At 32.2% G+C, this 14,090-nt stretch overlaps 1 protein-coding gene across 1 annotated transcript in view; it reads left to right on the forward strand.

Annotated features, from left to right (window-relative positions):
- Positions 1 to 14,090, forward strand: part of RUNDC3B (RUN domain containing 3B) — a 155,705-nt gene that overhangs the window by 62,728 nt on the left and 78,887 nt on the right. The window contains exon 4 of the mRNA XM_012643498.1: positions 7,412 to 7,497. Coding sequence (XP_012498952.1) covers positions 7,412 to 7,497 — 86 coding nt within the window. The remainder of the gene's footprint in view (positions 1 to 7,411; positions 7,498 to 14,090) is intronic.

A 14,090-nucleotide genomic window follows, 5' to 3' on the forward strand; every position in this document is an offset into this window, starting at 1 on the left:
TGCAATGTGATTTTCCCTTTGCATCTTAGTTGAGTTTTATCAATTTTCCTTTCATGTTTTCTTCATGGTTTAAGAATAATATCTTGATTTCTTTAGGTTAAGATTAAAAGATTAGCTATCATTTGAATGAATCAAATCTATAAAAATGGAAATACTCTAGATGGTACATAAACTTTATTGTCTCATTTTCAAATTAAAAGTAGGAGAAATGAACAAGTGTATTCTAAATTCTTTCAATAGAGGAGAGAATATAGAACTAGCATATCCCAAAATACAAAAGGTAATTGAGAAGTTAACATACATTTGAAATGTAGCATTTGGAGCTAAGTGGACCAAGAAATCCAAACCCTAGCTGACCAACTCTTTAATGAGACTCTTGGGACTAGTCCCTGCAGAGCAAGATGTTGTCGAACAAAGAGTCAATGTTTATTCTGTAAAGAACTGGTATTGAGTATCAAAATACCACAGAACAATCAAGTTCCAAATCCTGCATTTATATTTTTGTTTTGGTCAGGACTCAAACAGATTCCATTTAGTGAGGAAAGAGACATCTATGATTTGCCTGGTTATGCTGGGAAAAGTCCACGGGCAAAGATTAGCTCTGTCTTTATTCATTGTATTAAGAGCAAAGTATTTAATCTACTCAATAAATCACACTTGCCAAGTATCATGATCAGATGGCAAGTTTATTGAGCCTTCCAGCTGCAATCTTGAATGACTACTAGCATATGTAGCACTGGCCTTCCACCTTGACAAAGGTGAAAACATTTATCAGAACAAAAGCACCAGATGTACAAGGTAAACAATATACCACTTAGTATACTTGGGACCAAAACAGTTATATGTTTAAATGCTATATAAGAGGCTAGATTCACTCTGATTACATTTTTAGGGTTATGCAGATGACATTTTAAGCAGTGGAAGGCACAGTTGCACTATGGAGCAGTGACAAATTTGGTATAGAAACATTCTTTCAATTTAGTTGAGTTGATTGAATCAGGAATGTCTTTGTCCTGCTACTACTGTACCACTTAGATTTATATTGTAGAAACTAGTCACCATGGCGGATCTGATACTTTGTCTAGGTTAAGATCTATGAAATGCAGACCATTCACTTTCTTTGCTTAGTCTGTTACTAGTTGAGCCTGTTTTCCAAGACTTAAAAATAGACTAACAATAAATAGAATATTTGGATTGAAGATCGTGTCTATAATCTTTGGATGTCTGGTATATTTGCAGCTATTCTTTCTACAGTTAAGGGGTTCTAGGACATGGGATTTCTACAGAAAACTTACTAGAATCAGCACTCAGAAAAACGACTTCATCTCAGCAGGCACCAAATTATTTCACTTTTTTCTGAACTTACCCATCTTCCCCATCTGGTCTTGGGGCATATGCTCTTATAAGCATGTCATATGATCTCTGACAAAACCCATCCCTAATTGAATCTTTAGTCACTATTGCTACTAACCTTGGAGATATTTCCATTGGGTTTTCTTAGTATTCCAACTGGTTTCAAGTTTAAAAAATCCTTCTCCCCCTTCCTGAGTTCTTCCTACCTTCCTGCATATTTTGTGTGGGTTCCCCCTGCCTTTTTTTTGTTTGGTTTTGATAGCAGTTCTTACCTTTAGCCAGGTTTGCTTTTCCTAGTTTCTGGTTGCTTACCCTATACATTCCTTCTATTATTGAATTTAACATATTAGACCAATACCTGAATACACTGGTCACATCAGATGTCCATTTATCCATGCATATTTCTATCTAATAAACTGTCACTGAGCACCTCTACTATATCAGAGCTGTGATTGTAGACCTTAATATACCTTCATAACATATATACCCAATTCTTCCTAGTCTTTCTCGATCTCATCTTCTTGCTTACTTTTTTCCTTATTGAGCAGCTGGCCTTGTCACTGCTCTGTCTCAGTGGCAGGTTAGCTAAGTTTTCTGCTGAAATAGGCAGAGACAGAAAAGGGTTACTAATCTCAGATGCACCAGAGTTATCAAATATTAGAACTTTACAATTAGTATTGAGAAGAGACCATTTTTATGATCATTTTCTATTATTGACTCACAGGTCTTTATCTCTTCTCTTAACCTCTGTTTGACATTTCCTAGCCCCAGTTCTTTATTGTGATGATCCCAAACCTGGAAAAATGTCAGAAATACTTGGGAAACTTTAAAAATAAAAATACAATCTTCTAGACAGAGACTAGAGATATTCTGATTCTACCCGTTTGTTTTACATGCTATCTATTTTAAATACTAGCTTCAGATGAATCTTCCTAAAATACTGTTCCATTATATCATTCCTTTTATCTGCTTGTCACTGGTAGCTCCAATGCTTAGTAGCTATGAGCAAGTTACTCATTTCCTTCAGTTTCATCCATTTATTCCACATATTGAGTGCCTATTATATACCAGAAACTGTTAGAAATACTGGGGATAGAATGGTCATGATGAAAAAGATTGCAAATTACAAATGTTAGGTACATTACATTTTAGTAATCTTTAAACAAATAAATTAATATGTACGTGACATAATCTCAGGGGCCATAAAAAAAAAAATACAAGAGGTTAGAAAGTGGTAAAAGTGATAGTAGAAGGTATACTTTTTTTTTTTTAAGGTATGGTGGTTAGGGAAGGCTTCTTTGAGGAAATAACATTTGAGCCAAGACTGAATTAAGGAAAGAAATGTACTGTGCAAATACTGAGCAGAGTAAGCAAGGTATAGGATAGAAGATACAGTCATGAGTGAGAGTTTGGAAGTCTTTCTCAGTGCAATGGGGGAGCTACTTGAGGGTTTTTTTTTTCTTTTTTCTATTTTTTTTTAAGCAATAGAATACTATAATCTGATTTATATTTTTAGAAGATCAACTTGGTGCTATATAGAGAATAGATAGAAAGGATGAGTAGAGGCAGAGGGTCTATAGTTAGAAGGGTGTAATTGGAGTCTAAAAAAGAGATGATCCTGGAGGTAGGAAAAGAATCAGTTTCTTGTTCTAGTGGTAATAGAATAACTTGTATCAGAAGGACTTTTGTGCAGAGAATAACTATAAATTTGAATAAAATACATGAAGCAACAAATTTAAGGCATAAGGAAACAACGAAGGCAGAGAACTTAAGGGCCAGGATCACGAAGAGAAGGATGGTACATGAGGTGAGCCCCACATTCATCTTGGCTTTAGCCTAGGGTCATTTGTCTATTCACATTGTCTGCCTAACCTGCGACCTTCTGATTTCAAGATTATTCCTTTTAAGCACCAAAGGGGGCAAAAAAAAGCTTCATCTTCTCTGCTGCACTCTTTTTAATAAGAGGATTTGTTCTGTAAAATTTAGATTCAGTCAAAAGGCCGCATTTAAGGACCCGGAAGGCCACGTGTGGCCTTAAGGCCGCAGGTTCCCCAGCCCTGGAAGCAGAAAGTGGTGGAGATGGGGGGTGATTGTTTTCATTTCCCTGGGCTAGAGAAATAGGAGTTGGAGCTTGGAACTGCCAGTAAACTGCAGACAGATGTGCCTGAAGTCATGTAAGCAGTTTTCATGTGAAGTGGTTGCCAAGTCTTGGTCTTCTGTAGCACAGCGCAGAAGTCCCATGAACCAAGCCAAAAGCAGCAGGTAAGAGGTAAAACAGGTAACTGAAGATTTCACAGTCTTGTTCGGGAGAAACAGAGGTTAGAGTTCAAGAGCAAACAAGGTGGAGGGGCCCTGTAAACACTCCAGGCTTTCATTTGAGACCTCAGAAAGATTGTACCTTGAGAGTAAGGGAAATTCAGATGATCAATGCAAAAGAGGCCTAAAAGTGGTACCCTAAATGATACGAAGTGATTTTCTAGTATTCTGTTTGCCTACCAGAAGAAAAAATGAATCCACTCTGGAGAAAGATAGCATAAGAGTTGCTATAAATTTTCATACATAATATTCAGTATTTAATAAAAAATCATCAGGCATATCAAGAAACAGGATCAAATTACTGAAATCAAGAAAAATAAAAAAGAAGTGAAACAAACCTATGGATGATATAGATCATTGACTTTTGAGGTTCAAGAAAGAAGTAAAGATGAATATTACTAGAGAATTAGAATATATAAAATTACTAGAGAACTGAAATATATTTGAAAAATCAGAGAAAACTGCAAAATATATATTCTTATCAAACACACAGAGGACTTATATAAAAATTGACCATTTGCTGAGCCATAATTGATGACATTGAATTTTCAAAGGATTGAAATTATATAAGGTGGGTTCTCTAACCACAGTAAAATTAAGCTAGAATCAAAAACAAAAAATAACTAGAAAATGCTTATATGAGTGAAATTGACAATAACTCAGGAATCAAAAAAGAAATCACAATCACAATTGAAAAATATTTTTGGAAAGTAATAATAATGAAAATACAACATATAAAAACTTGTGCTTAGAGGAAAATAGGCTTAAATAGGCTTCTATGTATTTTTTTTAAAAAGAATAAAGGCTGGAAATCAATGATCAAAGCTTTAATTACAAAAGCTATAAAAAAGTAATAAATTAAACTCACAATAGAAGGAAAGAATTAATGAAGAGTAAAAATTCAATCAACCTGAAACAAATGTACATTAGAAAAAAAAGTAAAAGTTGGTGTTTTTTGAAAAGATTAATACAATTGATAAGCTTCTAGCAAGACTGTTCAAGCAGAAAAAAGAGACTCTAAATTATCAATATCAGGAATGAAGAAGAGGCCAACCCCATATACTCTACATTAAAAATCCTAAAAGTGGATATATTTCACACCTATAAATTGGAAAATTTAAAAAAATTGAATCTATAGTTAAAATTTTTCCCCTTGCAGGCTCATTTTTGAATTGGGTTATCTTTTCTTACGAGTTTTTAATGATTCTTTTATGGATGAGATATTTATTGTCAGATATATAATTTAAATATCTTTGTCCACTTCTGTGATTTGTCTTTTCACTGTCGTAAATGATGACAGTTCATCCCCTGAAATAGGAAGAAAAGTAGAAAGTATGGGTATTAATGCAATTAAGTTGGTCAGTTTGGTGGAGGGATGATGAATTTCTTCTCTTTAATTGTGTCTATTTTTTGTTTCTGCATATAGTAAAGTAGGGATAGTATTGTAACTTAACTCACAATTCTTAGGAGGATTACCTATCTTAACGTATATATATCTCTTAAAACAGGGCCTAGCACATATTAATGACATTCTCAAGAAGTGTTGACTACTTGTACTAATTTATTTTTTTCAAAAACTTTCAGTGGTTTACCATTATCATCTGATAAGATCTAAATTCCATAACCTAGTTTTCCATTTTCCCACTTCTTGGCCCCAATAACCTTTATAAGTCTGTTTGTCTTCTGTTCTAGTGAAAGTTTTTGTTGTAAGAAAAGAAACCATTAAAATTAGCACAGTTTATTATCACAATGTAGCAGGATTCTTGCACACATCCAAGGACAGGAAACTAAGCACAGCCCAATTTTGTATGGATTGAAATTAATAAATCAGGAAGCAGGACTTTCCCCACGTTTCTTATCTAACAACAGCACAGTCTCTTGTGCCTAATTTCCTTTGGAGAGCAACTTTCCCTGATTCTGTATTGGTGAAATTGTAGCCTTTTGATTCAAGATGCCCCTATCTTTCTGTATCTTCTAGATGAAATTTCAAGAGAGAATTTTGAGACTACTGGCCAGCCAGTGGCGTGCCTTTTTCTTCCTCTGTTCCAATCAGCTGCAGCTAATCTAGACTTACTCAGAAGGGATTATCGATTGAGCATAGGGCATGTTAAAAGGGAGTGTTGAAAAAGACAGTCTATGAAAAAGACACCTGCACCCAAATGTTTATAGCAGCACAATTCACAATTGCAAAGATGTGAAAACAACCCAAGTGTCCATCAATACATGAGTGGATTAATAAAATGTGGTATATGTATACCATGGAGTACTATTCAGCTTTAAGAAACAGTAGTGATATAGCACCTCTTGTATACTCCTGGATAGAGCTGAAACACATTCTACTAAGTGAAGTATCCCAAGAATGGAAAAACAAGCATCACATGTACTCACCATCAAATTGGTATTAACTGATCAACACCTAAGTGCACATATAAGAATAACATTTATTGGACGTTGGGCAGTAGGGAGGGGAGAGGAGGGTACGGGTATATGCATACACAAAGAGTGCGATGTGCACCATCCAAGGGATGGACAGGCTTGAAGCTCGGACTTGGGAGGGGAGGAGGGCAAGGGCAACATACGTAACCTAAACATCTGTACCCCCCATAATATGCTGAAATAAAAAAAAAAATCAGAAAAAAAAAAAGGGAGCGTTGAGCTTGATAGGCAAGTTGACTGCCATGCCAACTACACCCATATCATTCATTTTTTTCCCAGCAGTACTGCTGTTCCTAGCCTAACAGGTTTCACCACTGCCTAGGTTGACTCCTTTCTGACCTTTTCTATCCAAAAATTTGGTGAATTCACTAGACCTGTAGACATTTCTAGAGTATGCTTTTTTCCCCCGTACTGGTAGTCAACTATCATAATTATTGATTAACGTCACCTTTATTTGCAACTGCTATTACAATGTTTTGGGTTATATATATTCAATCTTCCTGAATTTTTCTGGATATTTGTAGAAGGATTGAATAAAAATTAAAGTAATTGAATTACAAAATTCTCACTACAAATATGATTGCTTGTATTCTTTCATTCTAAATAAAGATTCCATAAGAAAATTATTCACATTTAGTAAGAATTGTCTGTTTCTGTGATTCTGTGCTAGAATATGCTTGCTTCTGATTTTTTTTTTGTTAGTTTGTTTTTTCTGGTTTAAATATTTGTTAATAGCTTTTAGAGTTCTCTGGGGGCACTTAATTCAATAACTTATGATTTAGATGCCTGATAAATCATGAGATTCAGGGTTTATTATTAGTTGTATAAAAACTCCCTCTGGAAGAACTGGCTTGTAAATTTTCTTAAACAAGTGGTGTTACATTCATTATTTTTATTAATGAGAGAGAACTCTTATTTCTCATGTTTTATAAGGGGACTCATTTTAATTTGCATGTTGATTTTGGTTATTGAAGTAGAGAGTTACATCTTATGATTAAATTGTATAATTTAAAAGAAGTCTCTAACCCAAATATTTCAGTATTAATATTTTGTCCCTTCAAAGAATAGAAAGTTAATCTGACATGCCATACCCTACACCTTGAGAGAAACAAAATATGTACTCTATACAATCAAAATTCATCTATTTTATCTATTTAAATATTTTCCTTAGTCTTTACCAAATGTATATTTTGAATGGGTTGTTCTTTATGTATTAAGATTCTTATAATTTTGATGACACAGTGGACAAAATATTTTTTAACTTTTAATTTTTTTTTTTTATTTGATTTTTTCTTCTTCCTTTTAGGGTAGAGCCTGGATCAGAGTAGCACTCATGGAAAAACATTTATCTGAATACATCTCTACAGCTCTGAGAGACTTCAAAACAACCAGGTTTAAAAGTCCTTTTAATTTTCTAATACATATTTGAAGTATCACCTAAAGACTTAGGAATCAGAACAGAAGAAATCATTTAGCTTCTAAAGTCCTCAACTATTTTATTTCCTCCTTTTCTTGCTATTCAGATAAATCCACTGTCTTCTTAGGAAAATGTAATTTGTTAGCTAAACATACACCCACCTTGGTTTATGTAAAAAGATATACATTATGCCTGGAATATCCTTTTTCTGAATCATTTCTGATTCTTACTCTTTCAACACTTGAAGTTTCATTCTCCCCACAGACTTTTCCCTGACAGATTTGAAGAAAGATCTAACTATGAAATTCCTGTCGCATCTTTTCTCTTTTCACTCCACAATATTTGCTTATTTCTTTGCTTGTAAAGAATATAAATGAACCACTTACTTCTTTAATTCATATATATAATTAGTGATTGCTTGATTGTCTTTTTAGGGCAGTCTATACCAATGTTTTTCTTGGACTGTGTAGATTTAAGGGATAATATACTGTGCCACATGAAAAATAGGACTTCATTAATTTTTTTTATGATGGTAGGAAAAATGTTCATATTAGGACAACAGTCATTCCTATTTAGTTCTTGTCTACTGATGTGTATTTGTTGCTGTTGAAGCAACCCCTTTTCTCCATATCAAAAATATTTGAAAATGAAAATATCCAATAATCTCAATACCTTAGACATGAACTGTTCAGAATACCAGCCACTAACACATGCAATATAAATTAAAATTAATGTTACATAAAATTACAAATTTAGTTTCTCAGTTGCTATATCACATTTCAGGTGCTCAATAGCCACATGTGGCTAATGGCTACCAAATTGTACAGCACAAAAGGTTCTATTCGGCAAAACTGCCTCAGATACTTCTCAATTACCATTCTTATTTCTACCTCATTAATCATATTTCTCAAAGAGCAGAAAATAATCACAACTATAAACTAGTTTTGGTAGAGAAAATTAGCACAAAGAAATCATATATCTGAAATCTTAAATTCCATGTCCTAATGCAGAGTTCGACATTCTGGATTTTGAGAAAATCTGGGCATTTACTATGACACATTCTTTCAACTAAGTTGCTGGTATTAATTGCAGTGTTTTACTTAGCTTCCTCTATCTTTGTAGGTAATACAATAGTAAACTTAATTTGGTAGATACAGAGAAAAGAATTAATTGTGATTATAAATTTGACCAGGATAGACTTTTGGCTCCAAGAAGTATTTGCATAAAACAAATGCCATTGATACATACTTATTGAGTTCTTTCCAAGCAACATGATACTCTTGGGATATTTCTGATGATAAACTCTTAGATGTTTGAAATGAACCTTATCAAATGAAACATTTGTTTATTGATAATCACTAGTAAGTTTAATTATGAAAGGTAATAAGTATTGAGGATACTGAGGCTTTGAACATAAAACTAGAGCATAGTATCAGAATCTAGTAGATCAAATCTAAAAATCCTAAATTAAATCAAAATCACAATTACACAATAATCATCTCCTGTGAAATTACAGTGTTACATCAAAATTGTGATAGTCTTTTCTAAATAGAAATTCAAGCATTAATAATCTCTCTAAGTTGTTAGTCTTGTTTCTTAGTTTAAATGACAGGGTGGAGTAGAAATAATAGATTATTTTTAGAACAAGTAGTTTAAATATTTAAGGGGAAATGCTTTTTGTCTTGTTCCTAGGTTTTAGCCGTGATTTTTCATAAAAAGGAAATGATTCAGCTTTCAAAAAGTTCATGAAGTAAAAATATTCTCGTAACAATATATAAAGATATACTATTCAACAGAAACGTGGCTTAGCATATGTTAACATATATGTATATAATACATAAATATATGCACACACATATATAACGTTTATACATACATATTTATCTGAATAACAGTATTTAAATGTGAATATAATGGCCTTGTAATTCCCAAGAAAGGAAGTAAGTAGGGAATTATTTCAGAGTTCTCATCTTAGAAGTTAACTAAAAAAAGTTGTGAAAAAACAATTTTTTTTTACTGTTTATACTTTTTAAATTAAATAAAATGAAAGAAACTTCTTAATTCTAAATAAATTTGATTACAAATCTCTAGCTAAAAGAAATATATTTGGGAGATTTGTAAAATATAAGCAAACAATTAAAGTATTTGTACCTTACCTTTTATCTGAATGCTTCCTGAGGTGAGTGCTTGTAGAAGGATGAGAAATGAGCTCTAATCCTTTAGGAATCTTGAGAGTATCTGAATCAAGTGGATTTCTTCTTGTTCTGCTCTTCACAGATAAAGAATAATGATATTCTTTAAAATGGTGATACAAGTGTTTACCCCAGTACTGGAGGAGGAGCTACATGAACTAAGGCAGGCAAGCTTGAAAGCACTAATCAGTGAAAATCCAAGGGTAAATTTGGGTGGAGAAGGGTGGGAAATAGAAGTACAATGAAGTTTCCTCTTTGAGTACATGACTACATGACTGTGGCTCCAAAGTATTACATAAATTCATGTGATCTTTTTGCTAGGGTGGAAGATGTCTTGGTGAGCAATTGGAAAAAAAAAAAAACAAAAAACAACCTTGAAAATCATGGTTTAGGGATGGGGTGTTATTAGGAAATAGCCAAAGGGGCGTTGACAGAGTGAAGATAAGAATCTAAGCTAACAACAACAAAAATAGAGAATTGTTTCGTTAGGTTACTGGGAAGATCTATAAATGAAAAGTAAGTTAAAAACTGCATTAATTTGCTCAAAGTTTTCATTTCTCTTTACTCACAGACTAAAAAATAATTAGAAAATTTAAACTAAAAACTACAAATGATATTTGAAAAATATGGAAAATGTTCCAGGAAGAATTTGGAGCAAGAAATATAGAAGAATTCAAAGTAACAAATATGGAAAATATAAAGATAAAATTAGCTTTATGGAAATCAATTTATTACTTTGTAATTATACCACACTATTTAAGTTATAATGACAAAAGTTGTGTTCTGAATAATGTTAATTCTTACAATATTTTAGTAAAAATGAGGGAAGATGTAAAATATAAAATAAAACTTAATAAATTTCTGAGCTGTCACAAAGAGAAAAAATGAATTGGTAAATACTTTTCTCAATTATAGGAAAGTATATAGAATAGTGATAAGTTACCAAAATATTTTAAATGCTAAGAATGAGTTTTGAAATCTGAATATGCTTCCAAGTTTTATATTATTAAGATAAAAAAAATTATTAAAAGGTGCTTATAGACTTCTACCTCACAGCATATGCAAAAACTACAAATGAATTGGACTTAAATTTAAAACTCTCATAAGAAAACATAGATGTAAATTTTTGTTTGGATTATACAGTGTTTTCCTAGGTATGATATCAAGTGTAGTAAGAACAAAAGAAAATGTAGATAAATTGGATATAATCAAAATTAAAATTTTTATGTTTCAAAGGATACCACTAAGAAAGTGAAAAGATGACTTGAAGAATGAGAGAAAATTTTACAGATCATGTATCTGATAAGGAACCTTGTATCTAGATTGTATATAAAGAACTTTTGCAACTCAGTAATAAAAAGACAACCCATTTATAAATAATCAAGGAATCTGAATAGATATTTCTCCAAAGAAGGTATACAAATGGGCAACAAACACCAAAATGTTGATCAACATCATTAGTCATCAAAGAAATGGAAATCAAAACCGTCATGAAATACCACTGCATACCAACTATTATTAATAGGATGGCTATGTTCAAAAGATCACTTGATAACAAATGTTGGTGAGGATTTGGAAAAATTGGATCTCTCGTACATTGCTAGTAGGAAAGTAAGATGGCACAGCCATTTTGAAAAACAGTCTAGCAATTTCTCAAAAGGTTAAACGTAGAGTTACCGTATGACGCAGCACATGACTCCTAAGTATACGTGAGTGTATATCCATACAATGGAATATTATTCAGCCATAAAAAGAAATGAAGTACTGATACATAGTATAACATGGATGAACCTAGAAAACATGCTAAGTCAAAGAAGCCAGCCACAAAATACCAGATAGTATGTGATTCCATTTATATGAAATGTCCAGAATAAGTAAATCTATACAGAAAGAAAGTAGGTTGGTTTCCTGGGCTTGAGAGGGTGGATAGCTCTAGGGAAAATGGGGTGTAACTGCTAATGGGTACATGGTTTCTTTTGGGGGTAATGAAAATATGATAAAATTGATTGTGGTGATAGTGGTACAACTCTGTGAATGTGTGAGAAACCATTGAATTGTACTTTAAATGTACTTTAAATGGGTGAATTGTATTATATGCGAACTAAGCAGTTTTTTAAAGATTATAAGGCTTATTAAAGTTATACATGAGACTTTTATAATTGAAGGAAGGAAGAGAAGTGAGTTCCACTGTTGCACAGGGAAAACATAAAATCTCAAATGTAGATTATCGCTAGAATAGTTGGTTTTAAAAGTTCTGATTAATATTTAACTATTATCTGTTTCATCCATACAAATAATTTTTGACTTAAATATCTGAAAGCTCTTTTAACAAATTTTTTCAAAAACTTGTTTTTAAATTTGCATACAAGCAATAATTCCACATATGCTTGGAAACAAGAAAAAGTTTTATGATATATTTGGCATTATTCTATTGTAAAAATAAGAATAATCTTGTTCTTCCATACAGATGTGTGACATAAGAGTATTAAGTGTTCTAACTGCCCTTAAAAAGTCGCTATTTCAAGAGAACTAGATATTTCCTTTAACCTGTTAGTACAAGACCTCCTTTTGTTTTTTGCTTTCTGATATCTGATTAAATTTCTTAGCTTATCTTTGCTCTGTCATCTCTCCCTTCCTTTCAACCAGTCTTCATTTTGTGTCTACTTCTTAAGAAAACAGTTACTCCTAGTACCTCCTAAAGGGAATGAAGTTTCTGTATAGGTTCTCTTTTAAAGTAAAACTAGTACCCAAATAATGAAATACAGCCAGTTGTTTTTCATAGTTTCTTTTGTTGGTCTTTATATGACAGTTTTCATGAGGGAATACAAATCAGGATTAGGATTGGCTTAACATGTTACCAGAGAAAGACTTTTACAATTTTTAAATACTGAAAATGTTCTTCATGAGATGATATATTCTTGTTTTCCAGCATTATTTTCTTTTTTTATTTGTTTTAACTTATTTATTTTAATTGACAAAAATTCTATATATTTATCATGTATAATATGTTTTGAAATATGTATATGTTGTGGAATGGCTAAATTGAGCTAATTAACATATACATTACCTCACATACGTATTTTTTTGTGATGAGAACACTTAAAATCCACTCTTGACAATTTTCAAGAATACAATATATTGCTGTTAACTGTAGTCACCATGTTGTAAAATAGATTGATTTATTCCTTCTATCCAACTTAAATTTTCATCCTTTGACCAATATCTTCTCCACCCTTCCCCCCACTCCCACTTCCCCATGCCCAGCACCTAGTAACCACCATTATACTCTCTACTTCTGAGTTCAGCTTTTTTGGATTCCACATAAAAGTAAGAACATGGCATTATTTTCAATATTAGATATCAAGATTATGTGATGTTTATGTGATATTTAGAAAGATACAAGAAAAACAAGAAGCTGGACCTTTTAGGACTAATTTCTGCCTTTTAGGACTAAGTCTTCACAGTGGTAGATAGGCAATAGGAAAAATGGAAGATGAAAGTATTTTTTACTACTTATTGTTCAGTTTTATAGGAGGAGGTTTTACAAGAAGCATTTTGGTGTTTCAAATTAGTAAATCCCCATTTATTAATAATATCTATTCTAGTGTATACTTAGTATGAACATTTCTCTGTGTACTTTAGATATTTGACTTTTAATTTCATTTTAAAATATTTTTATTAATACAATTTTTCCTCATACAGAAAATTTGGGTCCATTTGTCCTACAGTCTTATTTAAGTCCAGTGTTTCTTTGTTGATTTTTTTGCCTTGATGATCTATCCAGTTCTGTCAATGGAGTGTTGAAGTCCTGGCTATTATGATGCTGCTGTTAGTTCTTTGCTTAGATTGAGTAGAATTTGTTTTATGAATCTGGGAGCTCCTATGTTACGTGCATTTATATTTAGGATGTTTAGGATTGTTATACCTTCTTTCTGAATTTCTCCCTTTATCATTATATAAGGACAATCTTTGTCTTTTTTAATGATTGTTGATTTAAAGTATATTTTATCTGATATAAGAATAGCTACTCTTGCTCACTTTTGGTTTCCATTCATGTGAAATATTTTTTTCCATCCCTTCACCTTGAGTCTATGAGAATCTTTGAGTTAGATGGGTTTCTTGGAGACAGCATATAGTTAGGTTGTGTTTTTTATCCGTTCAGCCAATTTATATCTTTTAAGTAGAACATTAAGACCATTTATGTTTAGTGTTAGTATTGATATGTGAGATACTGTTCTGTTTATCATGTTGAATGATAATTAGTTGCTTTGTTTTCCCCCTTGTGTTACTGTTTTATAAGAGCTGTGAACTTTAACTTTCTGGTTTTTACACTGATGTGTATTCATTGTGCTGTTCTATGTATAGAGCAGTTTTAA

This window comes from Propithecus coquereli, unplaced genomic scaffold (assembly GCF_000956105.1).
Source record: "Propithecus coquereli isolate 6110/MARCELLA unplaced genomic scaffold, Pcoq_1.0 Scaffold199, whole genome shotgun sequence".
NCBI lineage: Eukaryota > Metazoa > Chordata > Mammalia > Primates > Indriidae > Propithecus > Propithecus coquereli.